The sequence below is a fragment of the Octodon degus genome, unplaced genomic scaffold (genome assembly GCF_000260255.1).
Source record: "Octodon degus isolate 3935 unplaced genomic scaffold, OctDeg1.0 scaffold00054, whole genome shotgun sequence".
NCBI lineage: Eukaryota > Metazoa > Chordata > Mammalia > Rodentia > Octodontidae > Octodon > Octodon degus.
This window is the reverse complement of record NW_004524630.1, coordinates 2,800,260-2,825,672: the sequence shown is the minus strand read 5'-3', so window position 1 is coordinate 2,825,672 and position 25,413 is coordinate 2,800,260. Positions and strand designations below refer to the sequence as shown.

Here is a 25,413-nt window from a genome sequence, read left to right as displayed (position 1 = left end):
CCGGCGCAGGGTAGCAGGAAGCTCTCCACACACTCACCGGACCTGGGCTAGGACTGGGTCTGGGGGTTCCCAGAAGTCGGCTGAAATTCCTACTCGGCGGGAGGGGTGGGGAGGTATGGCGGAGTGGTGGGGGGCGGCCCGAAGGGGTGGGAGAGGGTCCGGCCCATGCTGCGCCTGGGCTGGGACTGGTCCCGCCGGCGCAGGGTAGCAGGAAGCTCTCCACACACTCATAGGACCTGGGCTAGGACTGGGCTTATTGGTCTTTTTATTAAAAAACATTCATAAAAAGTCTATAAATGAACTGAATTTAGTTATTGCTTAAATTTTTATTACTGCCCCATATGAATATTAATACTATGTTTTCAAATTAAAAATTACTATAACACATTTATTAAATTGAAGTTTATATTTGTGAAGCTTATCAATAATTCTCTAAATTATTACATGAAAATCTTATAGTTACATTCCCACTGTCAGTGTGTGTAATGTGTGTTTACAACTTCTACACCACAAGTTAGTTAGCTGGGATACAATTATTTATACCATTTTAGAGTTTTCCTTAAGCAGCTGTAACACAGTGACAGCTGGCCTGCTAACTCAACACATTTTTGCTTTGTGTTACTGGAATCCAAGGACCCCCCTCCCCCAGAGAAGCAGGACCAGCCACCCAGTGGCACCATCCTGCGTGGACCACCGGAGGTTCACGCCAGCCAGGGGAAGTACCAAATTCAAATCGGAGCCCCTGTCAGGAAGGCGTGTGAATGGCGGCTCCTCTGGGGACTGTTAACACAGCCAGGGCTGGAGCTTAACCACTCTGCAAGGCTCTTTAGTAAAGAGGCGAGAAACAGCTACATTTCAGAATTTGTCAGCTAAACCAGTAATGTGGCCCCTGGAAGCAGAAACTTTTATAGCTATATTGCACGCTTTGCGTGTCCCTCATCTGAGGGGCTTGGAACAAGTGGAGCTCAGACTTCGGACTTCTTCAGGTTTTGGAATATTTGCATTTACATGTAACAGGATATTTTGGGGCTAGGGCTGACATCTTAACCTGAAATTTATCAATTCATTTGTGTTACATTGCACTATGTACATACAACCTGATGATAATTTTATACTATATTTTTAGTGCATCTCAATTTTGGTTACAGCTGGTCAGATGAAGTCTGGTGTGGATTTTTCCATTTGTGATGTCATGTCAAAGCTCAAGATTTGCAGATCTGGAGAATATATGTGTGTGTGTGTGTGTGTGTGTGTGTGTATTACATATATACTATATATACACACATATATGTATGTATATATATTTTCGCTATGCAGATCAGATTCATAGTGATCCTCCTGTGTCAGTCTCCCCAGCGCTGGGATTATAGGCTTGTGCCACTGTGCCTGGTTTCAGGGCTGGCACAGTGCACCTGGGGTCCTGGGGTCCACATGGCAGGCAGTACTAGGGATGAAACCCAGGTCCTTGTGCTTACTAGGCAGGCGCTTAGACTGCTGAGCTGTCTCCCCAGCCCAGCCTATGTCTGTCAATACTGTAAATGTAATAAGTAAACTGTAGTGTACTAGTTAATTCTCGTCAGAATAAAGAACTGATGCTTCCAGAGCCTGGGTTATTTTCTGGTCTCAAAGTCAGTAAGAAGCAAACTGAGGCCGAAACATAAAGCCATTGGAGTTGTGATCATTCCCTCCCTTGTCTCTGGGTGCGCTGTTACGTGGACGTGCTGGAAGGTAGTCTAACATTGTAATTATTTGATACGGCTTCACTTCTTAGATAAAGTTCCCCATGATTTTCTTCTCTAATAGTATTTATATCTTCGATATTTTATTTTAGCTGAAATTAAAAAGAAGAAAAAGAAAAAGATGAACAGAAAGACAAGTGGCATACCTCCAGAGATAGCTGCTGTTCCTGAGCTCATTAAGTACTGGGCCCAGAGGTACAGGCTCTTCTCCCGTTTCGATGACGGGATTAAGTTGGATCAAGGTAAGAGGTGTGGGTATTTCTTAATTTTGTCTTGAAATCTCTTTAAATTTACAGAAAAGTTGCCAGAATTTTCATCCCCCTTTTAACAGGATTCGTCTTTTCACCACTTGAGTACGTACTTTATCATTCTCTGAGTGTCTTTTTCTGATTCGCTTGGACACATACCACCACCACTTGATACTGTAGCATGTGTTTGCTAAGAGCAGCCATAACTTTATGTAACAAAAGTTTTTTCTACAGCTCAGAGCGTCATTTGCTCAGTTGTCCTTCCATGTCCACCCATTCATTTGTTCTTTTTTTCTTTCTTTATGTTAGTTTTTTGAGACAGGGTCTCATTGTGTATTTCAGGCTGACCTCAGAAACGTGGGGATCTTCCTGCCTCAGCCTCCCAGGTGCTGGGGTCGCAGGCATGCATCATCTCCTCCTGCTGCCTGCCACGTGCTGGAAAGTGTCTTTTTTCTTCCAGTGTAGCGTCAAGTGTTGCTTTTAGTTTTCAGGTGTCTCTAATTGCCTAAATCTGGGCTGACGGATTGAGATTAGGGGGCTTTGCTGCTGCCTCAGTGCTGCAGACCCTTGCCAAGTGAAGCTCCACCACTGGGCTGCACCCCCAGCCCTACCTTGGCATTTTCCAAAAGGATGGTGGCCAGTTGTTTATCTAGACTGTCTCAGTTTGGAATATATGTATTTCTGAAACTTTCAGATAGATTTAATCTGTATTTGTAGCATTGTAGGATACATAGTGAAAGTAATTGATAGATTATTAGAAAGGACATCTGGTGAAGAAATAGCTAGTGCAGAAACGCATGATTTATCTGACGCTGGAAACGTTTGGGCTCCTTCCCAAGCGTCTCTCCTCTGATCTAGGACGCCTTCCCTAGCCCAGTCGCGAAGGCTGGTGCTCTTTCTCTTGCTGGGGCCACTCGAGGTCTGGGTCCTTGGTGGACTCTCAGGGATGTCCTGAACCTCTCCCCGTAGTTTACAAGTTGGCGTGGCTTGAGGGAAGCCTGTAGGAGTTTATTAGGAGAAGTAATGCAGAGAAAAGCTGCAAGTTGTACGTCATGACTTGATATTCTTGTTCTTCAAGGCGCGAGGAGCCATTTGAGGTTTGCGTCGGGGGTGGGAATGGGACGCTGGCACACATGTGTTCAGAGGGGTGCGCTGCTGGAAGAGGGGCCTTGCGGAAAGGAGGGCAGTGCTCCCGGACCCGGCGGGGGGTGTTCTGCTGTCCTGTCTTCCTTGGGCAGCTCTGCAGCCACTTACTGGCAGCCCCTGCTTTTTCTAGCCCTTCAGAATGTGCAAGTTTTTTCCCTCAGTGTAAATCTAGGTTATTGTTTCTCCATTAGAAATGAAATAATTGGGAGACTTGTTGGCGCTGCAGTTGGAAAAGCTGACTTTCTGTCTTCCATACAGATAGGTAGTGGTGAGTGTCTCACACCATGTCAGTGCTGTGTGTAGTTCCTGGAAAGGTGAAGGTATTAGGAAGAACTGGGTTAAAACTTGGAGTCTAGGGCGGGGGCTGTAGCTCAGCGGCCTAAGTGCCTGCCTGGCAAGCTCCGCCTGAGCTCAACTTCTGGTACCGCAAAAGAAATAATTCATTCATTAAAAGTCGGAGTGCTCACTTACATAGAAATGAGAGTGCAGAGCTTTCCTTAAGCCTAGGAAGCCTTACAACTTGTAGGAAGGGAGGGCTAAGCCTCAGCACCGAATGCAGTGAGCACTGCGGCTGGCCTGACAGATGCTTCTCCCTGCAGAGGGCTGGTTTTCAGTCACGCCTGAGAAGATCGCGGAGCACATTGCGCGGCGCGTGGGCCAGAGCTTCCGGTGTGGCGTTGTCGTGGACGCATTCTGTGGGGTCGGAGGAAACACCATCCAGTTTGCCTTAGCAGGAGAAAGAGGTAATCGCCATCCGTGGGAGGAGGGTTGCTTCCAGTTTATTCAGGAAATGTGTACTTTTATTTCAGCCTGTCTTTGCTGAGATTGTATAATAATTTCACGCCAAATACGTAAAGTAGTATCTTGTATACATGAGTTCTACAGTTTATAGCGCATACTGGTATAAGCACTGGATGTGTAACAGTGTATTCAGTCAACAGTCCCATGAAATTTGTCGTTTACCATCTGCTTTTCCCAGGTAGATTGAGACACTGAGAGACTAGGTATAACTTACGCAAGACTGTATAGACCTACAAACTGCTGGAGCTAAGATCATAACCTTGCGTAAAACCAAAAATGCTAACATCGTTCTTTGGAAGGAAAGACTACCAGCCCAGGAAGCCCACTTTGCCACTCAGTCGTGGTCTTCGTGGCTCTGCCCATCATTTGACCTCATTTAAAGGAGACGTTGATGCGAAGTAGTCCTGTGATGCTTTTCTTCATGCAGTGTACGAAGACTCTAAAAGTCTGGTCAAGAAATTTTATATCATCCCCAGGACTGTTTTACTTTGAATCAGAAGAAAGAAAACCTCGCTGAGTGTATAGATGCCAATAACGGTGTCCGATAGGCAGTGTGCTTTATCCTTGGAGGAAGGAGACTCTCAAGAAATAGAACATTCTGCCCGAAGTAGCTTGCCTGGGTGGAAGCCACGAGCTGGAGGCACACTCTCTGCTCAGTTTTCTCTAACAATGTCATGGTCACTTTCAAAGACACCCAGTCAAATCATACTCAGAGGATGCTTTTATTTCTCGTGTCTTCATGGGATACGTACCAACCACTAATGCCCGTTTCAGCAAGCTTTAGCAGAATCTCTGTAATTTACGTAAAGTTCTAGTGTTAACTAGGAAGGCATAATGTTTCTGGAAATCATAGTGTGGAAGTCAGAAGGAAGTGTATCTTACCGTTAACTTTAAGGCCAGCGCTGACAAAACGTGGCTACTGTTTAGTTACTCCTTCGCTCCAGACTTGCTGTTTGTTAGCTTTAGACAGTCTTAACAGCCTGGATCAAAGCTGCTTTCCTACCTAATGGCGTGGTAGTCTTCTTGTTGCCTCTGAATCCACTGTGTATTCTCAGATTTCTTGTCAGTTCGCCAGACGAGCCTTGTCATGCACTCAAATCAGTGTACATTGCCTGGAAATGCTTTTCCACCAATGGTGAAAGTAGCGCTTGGTTTAGCTTTGTACCCAAATGTGGTGGTTAAAATACATGCCCTTAATGAGGTACCACATAGGTCTGGAAACTTCTTGAAATATAAAAACAATTGCAAATCGTACATTTGTACTTCGGCAAGTGTTGGCAGAGCTGTCAATAGTTTCGTACCCACTTGGTAAAGGACGTCATGGACAGTGGGGCCCAAGCTGACAGGAGCCTTCTGTGCCTCACAGAGCCTCCTTAACAGCACGAGGGCCATGTAGCCTCCACCCTTCTGGACTGCGTCCCGGGAGGAAAGGAGGCCTCCTGTGCTGCCGTGGCCTCGCCTGTGGGAGCCGCTCGGCGTGCCCCGCGCCGATCTGTGCACACTGCTGCATCTTCCCCAGATCCCTCTGCAGTAGTCGCGCTGGCTGCACCACGGCAAGGTGTGTGAAGCAGCCCCAGCATGACCGCCTTTGTGTGCGTGCGCACACGTGCATACGTGCGTGGTCATGCTTCACTGCTTGAATCTGTGTATCGTGTGCGTGTGCTCCTGTGTGCACACGGGACAGCGGCTTTGTGCAGAGCTGACATCCTTTTGTGCCTGCTTGCTTCCTACTCAGTTGGTGTCGCTGCTTTGCCAGTCACTGACAGATACAGACTTGATGTGGCTGTTAAAAACTTTTGTTTTTCAGGCTGGGACGGTAGATCAGTGGTCTAAACACCTGCCTGGCAAGTGTAAGGACCCGAGTTCAATCCCTGGTACTGGATGCCAGGCCGACCTCAAACTGGGCATGGAGGTGCACACCTGTATTCCCAACACTGGGGAGGCTGAGACAAGAGGATCACTATGAGTCTAAGTTGCATAACTAGAGCTTGTATCAAAAATAATTTTAAAAAAGATTTTTTCACCTTTCAGTGTTTTGTAACATTGGTACCCCTGCCCAGCAGAGCTCTCCATGATGACAGAGATGTTCTTTGCCAGGGCTCTGGCATATGGCAGCACGGGGGTCAGGAGCCTTTGAGGTCTAACTGTGGGTGAGGGTCGTAATTCCTTCCAGCATCACCAGACATTTGCTGGCCTATGGCAGCCACGCGGCACAGGGCGTGAGCCTTCGAGATCTAACTGTGGGTGAGGGTCCCAGTTCCTTTCAGTATCACCAGACATTTGCTGGCATTTCACTCTCCTCACTGTGACGCAGCTGCTGACACCCACAGCAGAAAGAGGGAAAGCCTTGTTTTTGGCCCACAGCTTATGGAGGTTCCAGGCCCTGGTGTCCTGGCCCCAGGGCAGGATAGAGTGTGGCGGAGAGCTGCTCACAGAACACAGTGCAGGGGAGCAGAGCCTGCCGGTCACCCGACCTTCTTCTAGCCAAGCCCACCTCCGAACAGCCAAGCCTAAAAGCCCTTATAATCCCTCACTTCCCAAAGTCCCACCTTTAAGCACATGACATTTGGGGGATGACAACAGTACTCCTCTACTGGCCTAAACCCAGAGTTGGCCTCCAAAAGAGAGAAGAACATAGGATGGCTCAGTGGAATAAGTGCTTGCCTAGCAAGCGCAAGGACCTGAGTTTAATCCCTGGATCCACCAAAAAAAAAAAAAAAAGGAACCCTTGAATAGGTGTGACGTTGAGAGTGACTTTTTCTTTTGAATGTTTAGCATGGCAGCATATTTGTTTCCTCTGTGTCAACTGTAAAAGTAGCTAAAACCTCATAAATCTGAATACTAGTTTATTTACAGTGCGAAAGTGAAAGTGGACCATATAAATGCCTGGTTTTGACTGGTGCTTCGTATAATAATTCAGCACATTAGTCCTCAAATGTTAACAAATGTTGAAGCTAGCATTTCCATGGAAACAGTGCCACGTTACCTGTAGGCCCTTCCTGGGCAGGATTCTGTCACCGCACACTTGGGCACTTGCAGCACGCTGGGATCACTTACTGTAGACATGAGGGAGCCAGCTGACTCACGTTTCCATCACTGCTAACTGGAAGTGCAGGAGAATAAGAGAGTGCCCAGCAGGAAAACATGATACTGCCTCTTTCCTCTACCAGGAGTGCCTCAGTAAACATCAACAGTTTGCTTTGCTTTTGTTATTTGTAGCTTGCTATATAGATTTGTAAAGGTACATTTTGTTTGGTTTTCTGTAGAAGTTACTAAATTTGCGTTCCTTTAGGCATGGACTCCTTTCATGAAAATGCCTTTTCTGAAAGCTAGCAGGAGGCTTTCCCTCAGCAGGGGCCTTAGCTCCTTGGCCTACCCACGCTTCAGAGGCTGCGCTTCCTCTTCCGGTTGGCCTGCAGACCCCTGAGGCGACAGCATGCCGCTTACTTAGGAGCTGGCTGGGTGAGAAAGCTGTGAAACCAGTTCTTTCAGCAACAGTCATAGTCCCTTAAAATTGAACTAAAATCTGTGGTATAAGTAACCAAATGTTTCTTGGTCTTTACAAAAGTTTCACTCAAATAAGCAGACCATTATAAAAATGAGCTCTTCTATAGAACTCCTAATAGCTGTCAACTGACCTAGCTCTTCCTTTGCCATTTTCAGTGATTGCCATTGATATCGACCCTGTTAAGATTGATCTTGCTCGCAATAATGCCGAGGTCTATGGAGTAGCAGATAAGATCGAGTTCATCTGCGGAGACTTCCTGCTGCTGGCTCCCAGCCTCAAGGCCGATGTTGTCTTCCTCAGCCCACCGTGGGGAGGGCCAGATTATGCCACTGCAGAGACCTTTGACATCAGAACCATGATGTGTCCTGACGGATATCCTTTGCACACCGAGAGTGCACTTGAGTGGGGCTGCGGGGAGGGTGTGTGTGTGAGAGGGAGGTTGAGGAGGGCTGGTACGAGCTGATAGATTGCATAGACTCCAGTGCATGCCTGCGCAGAACAAACAGGTAGAAATGATGTAGTGGTGGGCCTCCAAAAGGAATGGCAAGTGTGAAATCAGTGTCCCTTGACTGCTGTCTAATTGTGCTAACGTGCAGCAAGTAGAATACATTGTTCGCAGGTGGAGACTTTCTTCACAGCCTGTCTGGAATCCCTGAGTGTCCAGCCCATAGCTATTTTTAGTTCTCCCTGACTTGGGCTATATTGACAAGTGTCTTGACTTTTTTCTTTACTGGAAGGAGTCATGCTTTCCTATTCCCTGTTCTGTTTTCTCAACTAGGAAATGATCGAAATAGTTTTTCTGACTTCTAGCTGTCTACCACTGGGATAACTGAATGAATAGATTGAACTTCTCCCCATCTCTGGCCTGTCAGGGGCTCTGTACTGCTAAGTACAACCCATGCTTGGTTCTCTTCTTGGTCCCGCGCAGTGACGAGACCCTCTTGGAGCACCAGTGATATATATATGTGGCCTGCTGGCGCGTGTGCCACTGCATTAGGGGACTGAAGTTTGGGCGCTCTGCTACACAGCAGAATAGATTTGCATTCTGATGAGAAAGAACATCACTTTTTGTAAAGAAATAAACTGGTTTTATTTCTTTAACTGCTTTCTACCTTTGAAATTTTCAGGCTTTCGCAGAAGATTACTAATAATATTGTTTATTTTCTGCCAAGAAATGCTGACACTGACCAGGTAAGCCATTGTCAAAGCCCTTCTGTGTGCTTCAAAGAATGGGCAGAAGAAGGTAGGACGTTTTCTGATCTCAGGCTCTGCCTGAGCGGTCCCTGGCTGGCTGGCTGTCGTTAGCAGCTGCACGTGCGTGGCAGGGGCCGGCTGCGTTCTGATTGTCTGCACAGCTTGCAGTGTGTGCGAGCACCCGCAGAGGAGGCCCTGGGACGTGCTGCGACTCGGCTCCCCAGTGCCTGCCCGCCGAAGCCCTTGATTGCGGGGCTCTGAGTAGTCCTGAGCACAGCTGGCCTGAGGTTCTGTCTCTGGAAGACCTTGCACTCAGCCAGGACTGACGTTTAAGTGCATTCACATTTTCTCAGCTCTGTTCTCACCGCCTCTTACTTTTTCTGGCGTATCTGTTATGCATTGTTCTTCTATGTTTTCCGGTATTTTGGACCTCCCTTTTTTCCTTGCAGACTGTCTAGTTTTTCAGCTCAAATACATCCATTCTGTTATGGAATATAGCTCTGCGCGCGCCTGTGTATGTGTACACGCACTGCCTGTGTTTTGGTGTCATAGCATAACTGAATGGCTTTTTTTTTTTTTGGTGGAACCAGGGATTGAACTCAGGCCCGCGCTTATTCTACTGAGCTCTCTCCCCAGCCCCTGAATGGCTTTTAAAAGCCACTGGTAGCCTCATACACTTAGAAAAAATTTCTCTGATTTATTTCCTGGCGTGAGACCCAAGCGTAGCTTTAGCAGTTGTAACATGCTACAGCACTGGGATTCTGTGCGTTAGAAGTAAATGAGGCTTGCCAAGCTCTCACTCCCGACTGGAAATGAATCTGACCTTGTCTTTCTAGGCACTGGGCCTCCTACAATAGTACGTTGTGCCACTTCTGCATATGAAAGTGTGTCATCCCATACAGCGTGTTTCTAATATCAGATTTGATATTAGACATATTGCTACTTGCATGACTCAGCTAGTTCTGGACTTTCAGAGAAGGCTGAGCTTACTGGTAGCATAGTTGGTGTTCTCATAGTCAGGTCAGCGTCGTGTTCTGTAACCATCACGACAGGCCGCGTGCATTTGCTGAGCTATGTCGCGCTCCTTAAGTTACATGTGATAGGCTCAGTTGGGAAAATACCAGTAGGCGAGTCCCTGCTTCCCATCAGGGTCAGCTGGTTAACATTTCACAGGGAGTGCTTAACGGTGTGTGTAGGGGGGTGAGTCTTTTATTTATTTCTTTTCATGAGCAGAATATATTTATTGGGGGAAAGAAAGCTCCTGTCCAAGAGAAGGAGGGGGCCCCCGAGCCAGGGGTCCCCTTGTGTGTGTCTTTAAAGTCCTGCTGGGATTAGGGTTGGTATTCCATTCCTGTTTCCTGCCTCTAGAGGGAGTAAAGACACTAGAAAATGAAAGTCAGAAATTGAGATTTCAAGTGCATTGTTTCATTTGGTATTGGAGTTAGGTGAAATTACAGTAAGAAAGTGACATTTTGTCTTAAAGGAAATGGTACCCTATGTGAGATATTTAAAATGAGAGGAGACACCAGTACAGGCGTGAGAGAAGCGTTAAGGCCCACAGAATGTCTGCAGAACTGAAACTTGTAAAACACGTAGCTGGGTTTTCAGAGTCTTAAGCTTTTTCCCCACGGAAAGGTCTATAAGCAACCGTTAACTTTCTAGAGAAATTGTACTCAGGATTCTGCTTACACCATCCTGAGCTCTGGACTTGACGCAAATACAGCTTGTCTTGAAGTCATTTCATACATGAAATACTGCTAACTTTTGCTGTGTCCATGAAATACTTTTGTAGGTACCCTGTTGTCTTTGTCTCCAACTCCCTTTTAATTCTAGGGGGTTATTCCAGGACATGTAGCCCTTACGCTCCATCTTCTCAAGAATTAAATATTGTAGAAAGTCTTCTGAGGTGCTCTTCACTCATTTTCTGAACTCACGCATGAAGGCTGGAGGCTCGGCTGAGAAAGCTCAGGATGTCCGTGTCTCCTGGGGCCTCTGTGTCGCTGCACTGTCCTGCATTTCTCTCCTTTGACAGCCGTGGCATTCCAGTGCAGGTTGTGGTCCTAGCATGGGAGTTGCTGTGCTTGCAAAGGTGCAGTTTCTTTTAAGTAGTAAACTGCATGCAGAGCAAGGCCCCGGGGCAGGCCAGTGTGACTCCTCCTACAGTATAGGCTGCAGAGCCAGCATGGAGCACCCCTCTGTGAAATCGGCGCTGGTGGAGTCTGATAGGAGGAGTTTTCTCTTAGCTGGGCGTGGACCGAGGAGAGGAAGAGCCCTGGTCTTTGTGATAACAGTGGCTCCTTATCCGTGGTTCATTTCCTAACTAGATGTAACTACCTTCAGAGAATGGATATAGCTTTTGTACTCCTTGGTCCAAATTAAGGCCCTTGGGTTTGTATATTCATTCATTTCACTAGCGGCAAAGGTAACATTGAAATCCCTAAGAACTATGTTTAAAATGTAAAGTGGAGGCCCTCTGAGTGTTGGTTCACCAGCCTTGCCTGACATGTGCCCCTTTCAGTGTGTGCTTTAGATAGACATCTGATAGTAGTTGGGCCAAACCTGCCTGTTTTATTTCCTCTTAAAGGAGGAAAGTATTATGCTCCTGGGATATAATACTTCATATCCTAATAATCATAGTAAAGCATCCTATGATTATTTAAGTGAGAGATAAACTCTCACTTTTTAGTTGTCAGAATTCCCTAGGCTCCCGTTGGCTCTTAAGTTCCATTCTACGGGATGTTCAGGGGTAGAGTAGGGTCTTAGCACGCATAAGGCCCTGGGCTCAATCCCAGAGGAGAAGGGAGGGGAGGGGAGTTGAGGGGGGAGGGGAAAGGAGGAAAAGAGAGAGGAGGAGAGCCAAAGGGAGGAGGGGGTCAGGGGAGGGGAAGGGAGGAGGGAAGCAGGGGAGGGGGGAGCGGAGGAAGATGGAGGAGGGGGTGGAGGCAAGCCGATACTAGGCCTCCCATGTCTGGCGTGGAAAGCTGCTCATTGTGGTAAGCATCCCTAGCTGTTCGTTCTGCTAGGGAGCTGTGCATGCCAGCAGGAGCCGTGCCCCGGAGCTGTGACCCCCAACAGTTTGTTTTTATTGCTTGGCTTATTGGTAGAGAGGTAGGCAGATAGAAATTATTGGTAACATTTCTAAAGCTTGCCATACAGAAAAAGAGTCATGCACATTGAGTAATTAGAGTCACTTATAAATAATCTGTTAGGTGATGTTATTTGGAAAATATCTTTAATAATAACTGTAAGTTCAACTCAGCATTTCTTATGGTTTTTGGCTAAATACAGTAAACAGTCACCACAGGTAATCATAGTATCTAATAAGCTAAAAAGTAGTGCCTTCATATTTCTAAGTTTTAGAACGAGGAAAAATTAATATCAGAATGTTCTGAACTAATGATGTGAGAATCTGGTCTAAGGTAGCATTCTTATAGCCAAAACTGTGCCCACGTAGTGTGTACAGTGAAGCCGCTCCAGGAGAAGGGGCCTCTCGTCCAGGTTCTGCAGCCAGCCGTGAGAGGAGAAGGAGCGAGGCCCCGCTGGGCTCTGGGCCCCGCAGGCGTCACAGATGCCACAGCCCGATCTCAGCTCAGCCCGCGCTTCCGACTCGGAGCACAGAAGTGTGCGCGTAGCTCACAGCACACTGCATTGCGCACCCGCGCAGTGTCGGCTCCCGGAGCCTTCCTTCTGTGGATGGCCTGCTTGGGGCTTGGTGGGCCTTTCTCCCCCTCTGCAGTGTGCGCGTCAGGTTACCAGGCTGGTCTGCTTGGCGAGTGCACTAGGGAAGTCCAGAGCTCTGTATGGCCACTCAGCTACAGTGGCAGCACCACCTCAGCCACCGACGACAGCGTGTTCAGTGACAGGAAGAAACGCTCGCCTCCTGTCGCAGGGGTAGCTCTGTGAGGTTCAGGCAGTTACCAGAATGTGAAGTGACAAGAGCAGCCGAAGGAACTATTCAGGAGTTGCCACAGTCTGTTCTGGCCCATTCCTGCTCAGTAAGAAAGACAGCAGAGGGCTAGAAGTCCCTGGAGTAGTGGGAGCACTAGTGGGCCGGTCCTTGTCTGCTGCAAGCGTCCCCTCCCTCTAGGTCCTGGTACCGGGTCTCCAGATCCACTCTGCTCCTAATAAAATAGCTGCAGTTGTGTTGCCGTTTAGGATGAGCATAGGATCAGTTATAATATTTATTAGCTGGCCTTCCCTGGGCGAACTGATGCCGTACCATTCAAGCAGTTCTGTGTGTTCTCTCTTGTGTGTAATTCATCATTCTGTAGGGAGGCTGTGGAACCGGCAGGCTCATCCATCAGATGAAGAGACAGGCGGATTTGCTGGCATGATTCTGAGTGTGAGCTGCTAGCTCCTTTAGTAGTGGAGCGCAGTTTCTTGGCTGGCGACATCAACAAGAAATAGAGGGATGCCCGGCTCTTCCGCACCACACGTGGTGCTAGCCGCGGTCCCGTGCTCATGGGGGTCTTGGTGCTCTGGCCTGTTCCGTTTTATTGAACTTGTTCAAGAGCACTCCTCGTGTTTCCAGCATTCAGTTCCGAAAGCAGATGGGAGACGAAGCTCAGGGACTGCTCGTTGGTCACCTTCCCCAGCCAGTGAAGGTCAGCACAGGTGCTAGTAATGCTGTCCCTTCGGCTGGCCTGTGACCCGTTCCTCCTTGCCAGCCCCGGCACTCCAACTGTGCAGCCTAACGTAAGAAGCAGCGAGGGTTCAGTCCTCAATGCTAATCCGTGCAGACTATGGGCATGTTGTTAAATCTGACGCCTAAGCCACGCAGCCCAAACAGCATGATGCAGAGCTGCTAGCCGTCCCCCTAGTCTCGCACGGTTTATTAAACTTTAAGAATGGGCAGGGAGCTAAGTACCACTTCACCAGTTACGGTGTTAGTGAAGAGTAAGGACAGCTGCAGATAGATAGTGTTGTGTACTCCCAGCAAAGCTTTACCTGCGCACCTGAACGTGAATTAACCTTTGCAGCTCTAAAATTCTAACCTTGAAATTTGAAAAAGTACAGGAAGTATAAGGTTAGAAATCATTTTCATCATAATACTTGAAAGTAACACATTGGGGCCGGCAAGATAGTTGAGCAATCTAAAGCACCAGCTTGGGCAAGCTTAGGCAGGCACAGGGAACCGCGGTTCGATCCCCAGCACCATATGCCCTGCCAGCCCTGCCCTCAGAGCAGGTTGTGCCAGCCGAAGGAATTGAAAATAACAAAAGAAAGTAACACATTAAATTTAAAAAAAAATTTGCCTGCACACTTACGAGTTTAATCACTGTCTGTTGACATACCGATTCAGCACAGGGCCAGTACTTAGTCCATCGAGTGGCTTTCTAGCTACGATGTAAAGTCCATGAACAGACAGATGTCCTGTGGTGGTTGCTGCTGTACTGCTCTGCCTAGGCTGGAAAGCTGGAAGGCTTCACTAAGTAGTTCCTGTGTAGTTTATGGCCTCGCGATACAGTTCTCAGAAAACATCTGCCGTCACCCCTTGTCCTGCCCAGAGCACCCATGCGAATGCATTCCTCTGAGAGGTGGAAAGAGTAAAAATTTTACAAGTTTCCTCCTGGTATCATTCTATTTATAGTTTACACAGTATATGATAACTTTTAATTGTATCTTGAGTATATTTCAAATTTTCCTTTTGCTCAAAGTGCCCTTTTTAAGGCTGGGGGGATAGCTCGGCAGTCTAAGCACCTGCTTGGGAAGCAGAAAGACCCAGGTTCAATCCCCAATAGTGCGTGCTGTGCCAGCCAAAACCAGGCATGGTGGTGCCTGCCTCTAATCCCAGTGCTGGAGAGGCTGAAACAGGAGGTGGTGCCTGCCTCTAATCCCAGTGCTGGAGAGGCTGAAACAGGAGGGCCACTATGAGTCGGAGCTACATAGCGAGACCCTGTACCAAATAAAAGATTAAAAACAAATAATAATTACTGCCCTTTTTAGGGAGACAGGTAGTGTTCTAATGTTTTCAGCTGTAGAATGCAAAAATCTATATTAGTGGCTTTCTAAATTGGTAGAGCAAATCCTTAGTAGATGGAGCCTGCCACACCTCTCTTACCAGATTTTCTGCTCCTGTTTTAGTTCCACTTAGCTCTTTCTTACCCAACTTAATTGTCCCTTCCTTTCTCCTCCCATCTCACCTGTCCCACTGCTACCTCCAGAACACTGCAGCTTGCCAGTCTTATTGCATTCTTTAAATAATTATTTAACAGAAACAATAAAACACTGGATTCCACTCCAAAAATTATGGTGAAACAGTTACACTTTTGATGTACTGATCAAAATTTCTCATTTTATCCTTATTAAAAAAAAATCAGATTGACACAAATACAAAAGTAGAATATCAATCTGTTATTCCTAGTAATTGCCACTGCAATGCTATCTTTCAGTTTAACTATTCCTGCTAGATGGGTAAGACCAAGATAAAGCAAAACCTATATAACAAGAAGTGTAACTTTTGGGTCTGACAAGGTCAGTGAAATCCCCTCAGGATTTACCCTGAAACCCTGTACCGCAGTTTGTAGATCCCTTGTCAGTGTCAGCCACGTGGATGAGTCAGCGCCATTGCTTGGCCAGTTTGTTCTCTGTGAAAGCCTGAGAGAATGTTTTCTCTCCATGTGACTCTCCTTAGGCACACTCTACATCATCGATCACTTTCCTCTGTGCGGAAAACGCACCACTATTGTCGACCACTGGACTGTATTGGAATATTTTGCTGAATTCACGCACCTACAATATTTACATGACAATGGATTACCTGTCTCTGACAGAACTACACAAAAAAAGGGGATACAAATATGAAGGACCATTTTGTATCTGTATATTCAAAATAGGATAGATATACAGCTACTTTCTCTTAATTCAGTGAATAAAAAGACTTGTTTTAATAGAACAAGTTTGTGGACAGGATATCATGTCTGCATCTTGCATCTTGTACTATGAATAACCACTAAGTAGACAATATGCAACGTATTATTGAAACTGCCCTACTAATTGGTTTTGAAACTGTCTCATTGCTACTTGTTTCTCAAAATTATTTTTTTTATAAAAAGCGATAAGAAGCTTGCTAACAGTCTGTGGTTGGTCTTTTTTCTGTAGTGCTATCTTGCACACTTGCTTTTAATTCCGGTAATGTCCATTACTATAGTTTGTGTATGGTTTATCTCCAAAACACATATTAAAACTTGTTGGCTAACGTGAAAAGAAAAAAAATTATTCCTTATGAACAAGCAGCGGGGTCTAACGTCCATTGGTTAAAGTACCTCCTCCCTCTCCCTTGTCCTGCCGGGAGTGGCGGAGGGCCATGATGCTGCCACTGCCCCGGGGCAACAGCTCCTTCTTCTCGGCTGTCCCAGAGCATACTGGTTCTTCCCCAGTTCTGTATCTATGACCTCCTTCTAACATGAAGTTGAAATAGTTCTGAATACAAGTGTTCCTTGTTTAACAACCTGCCTCTTGGCGGGATACGGCTGGTGGCGTAAGCACTCGCCTGGCAAGCGCAAGGTCCCAAGTTCTATCCCTGGTACCGCCGAAGGAACACCTAGCCTGCCTGTTCTAGACTGTTTGGACTTAAAACCGAGGCGTGCAGTTCAGACTCAGAGCCCACGCGTTGGGGATACAGGTCTGTGCAGCTTGTTTCGAGAGCCTCGATGTGCTCTTGTACAGTACACCTTGTTTGTCCAGTAATTTTTGCTGGTGTTGCAGTACTGCACGTAAAGCTGTAGAAATAAAAGCAAAATCATCACGTTGGAGTTTCCTTTGACCTTTTCTTTGTTCTCAGTATTGAAAACTATGTACTCTACAGTCCCTTACTTAACTGGAGCTCAGTTGTTGAACAAGGCACGCCTGGGTGGAATCCTGATGGTGACAGTGGATGCTAATGCACGGCAGCTGTGCTGGATCCTCGCGGCCCTCGCAAGCCAGCTAGCCTGACCGAGCACTGACTCCTCGGAGTCACAGACTCCAGCTTTGACGGTTGCTGTTAGAACAATGTGCATCTCCTGCGTTTGTGCCGATCTCGGACACCTGGAGTCGGCCTTTCTCTGCCGCATGGTTCCTGTTTTCTAACTGTAGGGCAGTAACCTGCATTCCCCTTGTCCTTTTTTTGCTACCCAGATAAACTGATCACTGGTGACACAAGCATAGGTTCTATATTTCATTATTCATAGAGCTATACAAGGTTGGGTGAGGGAAAGAATACTGGGCCAAAACAAAACTTACCTTTTTAAGAAATGAAGGTAGCTTCATTTCAGCCAGAACCACCATCTTCCAGTAAAATGACGAACACAAAGGGCAAGAGGAGGGGAGCCCGGGATATGTTTTCCAGGCCTTTTAGAAAACACAGGGTTGTTCCTTTGGCCACACACATGTGAATCTACAAAAGGGATGATATTGTAGACATCAAGGGAATGGGTACTGTGCAAAAAGGCACGCCTCACAAATGCTACCCTCGCAAAACGGGACAAGTCTACAGCGTTACCAGCATGCTGTTGGCATTGGTGTAAACAAGCAAGTCAAGGACAAGATACTTGCCAAGAGGATTAATGTGCGTATTGAGCATATTAAACACTCAAAAAGTCGTGATAGCTTCCTGAAACGTGTCAAGGAAAGTGATCAGAAAAAGAAGGAAGCCAAAGAGAAAGGTACCTGGCTCAGCTGAAGCGCCAGCCTGCCCCTCCCAGAGAAGCACACTCTGTGAGGACCAAGGGGAAGGAGCCTGAGTTGTTGGACCCTCTTCCCTATGAATTCATGGCATAAACTGGGGACGTTGCTCTGCCATTCAGCACCTAATTGGCAGCCTAAGTGTTCTAGGTCCTACGTAAAAATGAAATCATCCTGTGTTGTAAGGGTGGTTTTCTTCGTTGAGCAGGTGTGTGGTGCCTTCTTACCTCAGAAATATTTGCAGCCGATTTTCACTGTACCCAGTAATTGTGTCTAGTCTTTACTCTTCAGTATTTTCTTGCTGAAAGGTATTGTGAAGTATATACCCCAAAATAGAAATATTTATAAAATACTTATACTGGCTTGAAGATCCTGTAAATCATCATGGGGAAAAGATGTATCAAAATAAATGGAAGTCACTTCAGAAACGACAAAAAAAATTAAGGCAAACATTGCTGGCTTGAAGTATAACCAAGACTAATGCGAGCATACTCTCAGGAGCAGAGGACTCTGCGGCACCTGATTATACCCACACAGTGGCCACCTGAGTGTGCCCTGTCGTTGCAGCTCTGGAGGCGGATGGGAGGGCGCATTGTGCTCCCTGAGGGGCTGGCCGCCACGTTGCAGCAGACCTCAAAAAGAGCAGAGCGTTTACCATGATTATTTTTTAAATGTGACATAACATAAAAGAGCAACAGGTGGACAAGGGGATCCACACGGGAGACCAGTGAAAGTGATGAGTTGGAGAAGGAAGCGATTGTAATAGCCGCTCAGCTGCTCGTGAGAGTAAGGGTCGCTGCCTGGATCGTGGCACTCCCGCTCGGTTCGCAGCCACATAGCAGGTTCCTGGCAAGTACTGCCAAGTGGCCGGGAGGGCAGGAGCAAGGTAATAAAGGGGACTTGCTTGGGGGCTCAAGTCTTTTTTTTTTTTTTTTTTTTGAGGAACCGGGGATTGAACTTAGGTCCTTGCACTTGCCAGGCAAGTGCTTATTTATCTGAGCCATCTCCCCGGCCCCACAGAGCTCAAGTCTTTACAAAATGTAGTGCCTGGATCTTAATGCCAGAAGGGTCTGAAACAACAAATAACCACCAAATAGTGCATGCGTGGTTGGTTACCTGGGAAATACCAGTGAACATTTGCAATGTCGGATTATTTGACGAACTTAGTTTTTGTTTGTTCTTTTTTAATTTATATATTTAAGACAGGGTCTCACTATGCAACTCTGACTTGTAGTGAACCTCCTGTCTCAGCCTCCCCAGCGCTGGGATTACAGGCATGCACCACCACACCCGGATTTGGTCACTGATTCAGCGTGCCCGGGACGGTGCTGGCACAGCATGCAGTACTGGGGATCGAAGCCCAGTCCCTGCGCTTGCCTAAGCAAATGCTTAGTCTGCTGAGCTAGCTCACCAGTCAAGGAACTTAGTTTAAAAGGTTAAGTCTTCCTGTTATTTGATAAAGCTATAAGATTGTTTTGAAATCAATCTTCTGTATGTATAACTTTATTCTGTTCTTTTTTAGGTGGCATCCTTAGCTGGGCCAGGGGGGCAAGTGGAAATAGAACAGAACTTTCTGAACAATAAATTGAAGACAATCACGGCTTATTTTGGAGACCTGATCCGAAAACCAGCCCCTCCAAACTGTGAGGCAACATAGAGACAGAAGGATCACATAGCGCGCAGAGATTGATCGCGCACGCTGGGAGTGGCCGTGGGCGGTCCCTGGTTCCTGCGCACGCGCTCTTCCGCGTCGCGGGGCGCGGGAGCTCGCCTGAGCCGCTGGGGGCTGCTAGAGAAGCGCTCTGAGGTCTGGGGTCGCTAATGAAGTTGTGTGTGCTGCACACATGAGGACGGCAAGCGTGACACAGGACAGGCTGCTCCTGTGGTCAGCTCGGCCTGTGTCCGTATGTGCATCTTTACATTTTTGTGTTTTATCTTCTTTGTGTATCTTTACACACATACATCGATGTGTATGTTTATATAAAAATAATTGTTTTAATGTGGAAAAATACAAAGAAAAAATGAATGGGTAATATTTACCCATCCATTTTACCTCTGTTGAAATAATGTTATACATTTAAGCTGAAAATGTATAATTTAATCCTAGAATGATATAAAAAGATGTTTCACACCCCCTTCTCTACCCTGCATTCATCTACCCAAAGGTAATCACAGCTGTGTTAGGACACAGGGGTCGAGGCCTGCCCTGACGCACCACTTTTCCTCACTGGTGCACTGTCAGCGCCCTGCCGCCTCTTCTGATCTGTGCGTCGGAAGGCCTCCCCACGCCAGCACGTCCGGGAGCCCACCTCATTCCTGCGCTCCGCTCTGGGCGCGCCACGCTCGCACCCGCTGCCTGCTGGGGGTCACTGGGTTGCGTCAAGTTTCCACGTCTGTCGGCTGCTCCTCACTGTACGTGAGTGTAGTCCCTGTTGTGAGCACAGCACTGCAGATGCCTCGCAGCGCAGATCGCTAGGGGGCTGCCTTTGGTTGTGGCTGGTCTGATGTCTGAGGTCTGTGACACCTCAGCTGGCCTGTGGCCCGTGCTGGGTTGCACTGTGCCCGCCCGCACCAGTGTCTCCATGTCTTAGCTGACGCACAGTGCCGCGTTGCTGCAGCAGGACGGCTCCCGTCCCCGTCTGGAGAGCTGCCTTGTCCTCGTGGCTCTGGGTCCTCTGGAGTTTGCCTTGAACATCCCTCTATAAAATGAATATTTTTGACATTTCCTTTGCAAACCTAATGTGAAGTATGTTTTGTAATAGGGAAGTTTATATTCTTTTTCCATTAAAATGACAATTAAAAGAGTGTTGCCTCATTTTATCTGAACTGTGCTGTTAGTTTTGCTCGTAAGAAGAGCGGCGTTCCCTTTAGCGTCATGGTTAGGTGCAGGGCTTTCTGTCTTGTAGCGGTGGAGCCTGTGATGTGCCTACTGAAAACAGTGCTTTGCTGGGACTAAGCCTAGGGGAGAGGATGCAGCTCGGTCTCCGAGTGTGTGCTCGGTGTGCAGGAGGCAGGCGGCTCATCCCAGCGCTGAATAATAAACAGCATGAGCAGAGCTGCCGGAGCAACGGCCCTGGTCCCAGTGCCGCTCTGTGTACCTGACGCCTGCAGGCAGTTGTGCTGGGCATTAGGGGAGCAATTACTTCATCAATTTGTAGCATCAAAATGTGTCCAAATGAGCTTGAATCCTGTACTTTGTGACATGACAGTGTTTATATCATAAACTTGTAACTCTAACATTAGGCGTCAGCAGTTCTCTACACAGCCAGCCCCTGGGACTAGGAAAGTTACAAACGCGTAAAAGAAATCATCCGCTCTTTTTCAGTTGTCACGCACTAATGTAATGTATACACTGTACAGAGCACATATCTGTAGTTGTGCACTGTTAAACTGCTTCACGAGCGGGTGTGGCTGCACACACCTGTAGGCCCTGCGCCTTGCAAACTAAGAGGATCAGAACCTCAGGGCCAGGCTGGGCCGCAGCAAGGCCCCGGCTCACAGCTGGTCTCAGAAGAGCTCATTGGCAAAATGCCCCATCTTAACCTCCCAGTCCACAAAAAAAGAAGCAATTTTTTGAAACTGAAGTCTTCCTGTCCACTGATGACATGGGGGAATAACTGACTTAGGGATTTTCACAGATCGTTAGTGCTCAAGGGACCTCAGAAAGGCTCTTGTCCATTGTGTGAATCATATTCAAATCAAATCTCACCAAGAACCCAAATCTGTCAAACAGATCAAAAAAGTTGAGCTGCTTAGACTAAAACAAGAATCAAGAAGTTAGCAGCCCAGTTCCAATCCAGCCTACCCTTTTTTTTCTTAATTGCAAAATCTTGTGTCATGGCTTAGGGTCTTTGCGAGGTGATACGTTTTATAATATTTTATAATGAATCATCCTAAGAATCATATACAAAGTGCAGTAAATTGTCCACACTCTAAAGACCAGAGAATCCAGCTGAGGCCCTGGGTCCTGACACCCTGCGTGAGTCCAGTGGGAGACCTAGAGCCAGTACCAATGCCTCCGGCTGAGGCCCTGGGTCCTGATACCCTGCGTGAGTCCAGTGGGAGACCTAGAGCCAGTACCAATGCCTCCGAGCGTCCAGCTGGAGGCCTGCGAGGCACGATAAAGCCTCCCGCAGGGCCACTCCACAGATCTGCACAGGAAAGGCCCAAAGGTCGGCGGTGCAGGCTAGAAAGCCTGTGTCAGTGGGATGAAGGATCTGTGCTGGCAGGCTGAGGAATCTGAATGGGAGCTAAGAAGCAACGCTCAAGGGAAAAGCTAGAGCACCCCCAAAAGTACCACTGCCGTCCTCAGCACAAGTGAGGTCCTGCGCTCCAATGGTGAGGAACGCCGTGCTCCCATCAGGAAAGCCAATGTGACAAGCCTCTCCAGGAGGCTGAGCTGTGCGCCACCTTCCTCTCCAGAACCAGGAAGCCTTGCTTTACATGAGGACATTGTAAAGTGCCTCCAAAGTGAACTGCAGCCATTCAGCGCCAATGAAGGTCCCGTCTAGGACCGGGCAGGTTCATTAGGAAAGCCAGCATGACAAGGATCTCCAGCAGAACAGCCCAGGAGAACTAGCCGCTTCTCCAGTCAGCATCCGTAACAGCCTCTCGACAGCTTCTCCACTTCTGCCTCTTAAGCGGCTGGCAACAGTCCTGGGGGAGGGGGTCTCCCACACCCTGCACCGCACTAGTTCAGTTCAGCTGGGGTAACAAGCTGACCATCAGTTACAAATCCCCTATGCCTTGAGAAGAATTATTTGATAAAAGTGAATATATTTTAAGAATCTCAACACAGGCCACGCAAGAAGTGGCCTCACCCTTAAAGCCTTCCTGTTCTTTCCTGTCTGCCACACGTCCACTCCCTGGAAGAAACAACACCGCTGCTTATCCTTCCACAGGGTTCCCTGTGCGGTCAGGCTTGTGCACACACTTGGGGTGGGAGAGGGTTTTATTATTTAGAAGTTTGATTTTTGCTGTTGGGGTTGAACCCTGGACATGTGCTGTCATTGTGCTACACCCCTAATCTTTGAACCATATTTGTAATTTACTGTCTTTTAACTTTTTCTACATCAGTGCAAATACAACTGTGCTATCCATTTTAGGAGACACAGGTCAAAAAGAATGACTTTAACCAGGACCCAGTTACAAACATTTGAACGAACAGCTTTTGCAGTTGCTAGTGCTGCCTGCGGGGTGTGCTTCTAGGGTAGCTTCCCAGAGGGGCGAGTTTTCAGTCAGCAGTCCTCCTTATTTGCAGTGAGTACCTAGTCAGCTTGATCTCCAAAAACACATTGCCACTAGGGCATGCATTGTCTGCATACCCTCAAAACCATTTGTATTTTCATTTGTTGTGACTAATCTGGCCAACCAATAAAGTTGATTAAGTCATGCTTATCAATTTGCTAGTAAGGTATGATCAATTTTTTATATATTAGCTAAACACATACCAGACATCAAAAGTTTGCTAAGTGAGTAACCAGTTGCTGTTTTTCTGTTGAGTGAACTAGTGTTTCTAATTGGAAATCTAACCCAGCCTTGAACCCTACAGTGCCATGTGTGTGGATGTGTATGTCCAATGAGTGTAACTGTTCCTGAAGTTTGTTCCTTCGGTCCACTTGTCCTCTCCTATGCTTGAATTTGTTTGATTAAGCTTCAGTGTCTGCTCGTGGCTGTGAGTCCCCCATTATTTGCTAGAATCAAGTGCTGCTCTTCAAGTCCCAGGGGTTTCCTCCACGCACACAGCTCTTGGGATGCAATCCAGCGCCGCCCTCGCACAAGGAGGCGAGGGCTCCTCCACTGCGCCGTGGCCCAGCCCTCTCAAGGTGAACTGCTGCTTGATTTTTGAAAGTCTAGCAAGTTAATCCAAGCCAGCTTCCATGCACCGTGGAGCCGCGGCTACCTGACATGCCGTCCTTGCGCTGCAGCCTCCTGAGTGCTTGGGGGATTTTCAGTTTTCAGTTTAGGAAAAGTGGCATCCAGCCAACGCTGAATCTTGCTGTGCAAGCACTTGTTCTTCTGTTAGCTACCATTCTTTTGTTGGTCTGATGGCCTGTGTTCCACTAAAGCCGTACCATTCAGAGTACGAATTTGCGTTGTTTGCCAAGTTTATTGCTGGGTGTTTCATACTTTTTGCTTGATTTTGACAAGGATCTTGTTCTCTTACACTGTCTAAGAGGCTTACTGCCTGCAAGAATACTGCTTTGCATTATTTCCAATCATTGAATGAATTCTTTTAAATAATTCTTCCAGTAGTTTTTTTTCATTTGATTCACTTTGATTTTCTAAATGGCCGCCATTGCTTCCGCACGTGTGTCTCCTTGCCAGTGCATGTGGCTCTTGGTTTTTATTCTGGTCCTAGTCCACCGGTTGGGACTGCCAGGAATGTTGCAGTAGTGACATTTGTGTCTTGCACTTAATTTTCAGTGAAAGGTAGCTTGCATTAAAATTAAGATACAACCTTTCCTAGTTTTGTTGCTTGTGGAGAGCTGCGAAGGACCACGCCTACAGGATTGCGCTGGTTTCCGCCTTCCACCCCCGTGGGTGAGCGCTCTCTGTGCATACCAACTCCTTATATGGCCAGGGCTGCAGTCATGATTCGCTTCCGCATAGGCGGGACCCATGGGCGATCCCCACGTGGCGCACTGGGATTGGGCTCGGGAGTATATATTAGCCAAGGGCTGGGGGATTGGGGAAGAAGAAGCTTGCTGTAAGGGGCCTGAATAAACTGCTGAAGGAAGAGCTGTGTGTTGCGTCTTCCTTGCTGGCGAGGTCGCGTGCAACAGTTGCTCTTACTGAATGTGCTGAAGCCCAAGTTACCTTGCTTTTGCACGTGACGCAGCCATGCCCGCATTTCTGTCGTTGAGCCCTGCGGCGCCGTGATGTGGTAGTCTGCTTTCTGCCGCCCGAGCAACAGGAGGGAAGGCTTACCATGACCCACGCTTTCCTAAGCCTTGGGCAGGGGCCAGCCCGAGGGGAAGCAGGCAGGGCTGTTCGCGTCCAGGCAGCAGAGGCCGAGGGCGGCCGGGGAAGGAGCTGGGGGAGCAGCGGTGCCCCGCAGAGGCAGCCCGGAGACCCACTTCCTCCAGACGGGCCGCACGACCGGTGCAGACACCTCCTGAGGGCTCACCCCAGCAACGACCCAGTCACCCTGCGCCCTGCCTGCGAACACACTGCACTGGGGAGCAAGCCCTCCGTCTGTGAGTCTCAGGGAAAACTTCACAGTGAAACTATAACGTGTGTTACTGCAGTTCGTTATTGTATCTCACTCAGTTTACTTTTGGTCGCGTTTCTTCTTTGTACACGTTAGAGTTACGCACTGGTATCTCTTCATTGACTCTTCAACGCCGGGAGACAGCCTAGCAACTTCAACCGAGGTGCTTTGCTTGGAGATGTTGTGAGTTATGCTTTCTGTCTCCTCCCCACCCCCCACACCTGGCCCGGGGTTCAAACTCGGGACCTTGCACCTACCAGGCAGGTGCTTAGGCCACTTGGCTAACTCCCAGCCCATGTGAGTTATCTTTTCATTCAGGATTTTTAATGCCTTCATGAGAATTTTTTATTAATAATTTATAATAGAAAATATCCATTCATGTATTCAGGATATTTGTTTTAGTTCTGTTAATCTTCATTTTGGAATAGTATCCGACTTGGAAAAATAGCATACAGAATTTTGGACTGCTTACATCACTTGTCTTTCTACTATCATATTATTAACATACTATTACTTTTTTCATTTATTTTATGTTGTTTTAAAGAGTAAAAACAAAAATACCAAAAACAAAGAAACAGTAACATACAATAACACGTATGGTGCAGAATTTCAAAACAAGAAAAATAACAAGTTATTATATTACATATTTTTATCATCAAATCTGTTGCTCAGAATAACAGATATAGATAGGCATGCAAGATTGGTCAAATAATTAAAAATTAGCTGGGGAGATAGCTCAGTGGGTTAAGTACCTGCCTGTCAAGTGCAAGGCCCTGAATTTGATCTCCAGTGCCACATACTGTGCCAGCTCCAGAACCAGGCGTGAGTGATGGCACATGCCTGTAATCCAGCGCTGGTGAGGCTGAGACAGGAGGATCACTACAAGTCTGAACTGCATAG

The 25,413-nt window shown here is 47.3% G+C and overlaps 1 protein-coding gene across 3 annotated transcripts in view; it reads left to right on the top strand.

Moving 5' to 3' along the window:
• The window catches only part of Tgs1 (trimethylguanosine synthase 1), a 40,534-nt gene extending 21,257 nt beyond the window's left edge, over window positions 1–19,277 (top strand). Inside the window, exons 9-13 of one of the 3 annotated variants that reach the window (XM_023717734.1) lie at window positions 1,832–1,981; window positions 3,733–3,876; window positions 7,598–7,814; window positions 8,555–8,633; window positions 18,823–19,277. In XM_023717734.1, coding sequence (XP_023573502.1) covers window positions 1,832–1,981; window positions 3,733–3,876; window positions 7,598–7,814; window positions 8,555–8,633; window positions 18,823–18,957 — 725 coding nt within the window. In that variant the 3' untranslated portion in view covers window positions 18,958–19,277. Of the gene's footprint in view, window positions 1–1,831; window positions 1,982–3,732; window positions 3,877–4,112; window positions 4,145–7,597; window positions 7,815–8,554; window positions 8,634–18,822 lie in introns of those variants that run through there. The other 2 variants (XM_023717733.1, XM_023717735.1) reach the window with 2 other exon arrangements.
• The last annotated feature ends 6,136 nt before the right edge of the window (window positions 19,278–25,413 follow it).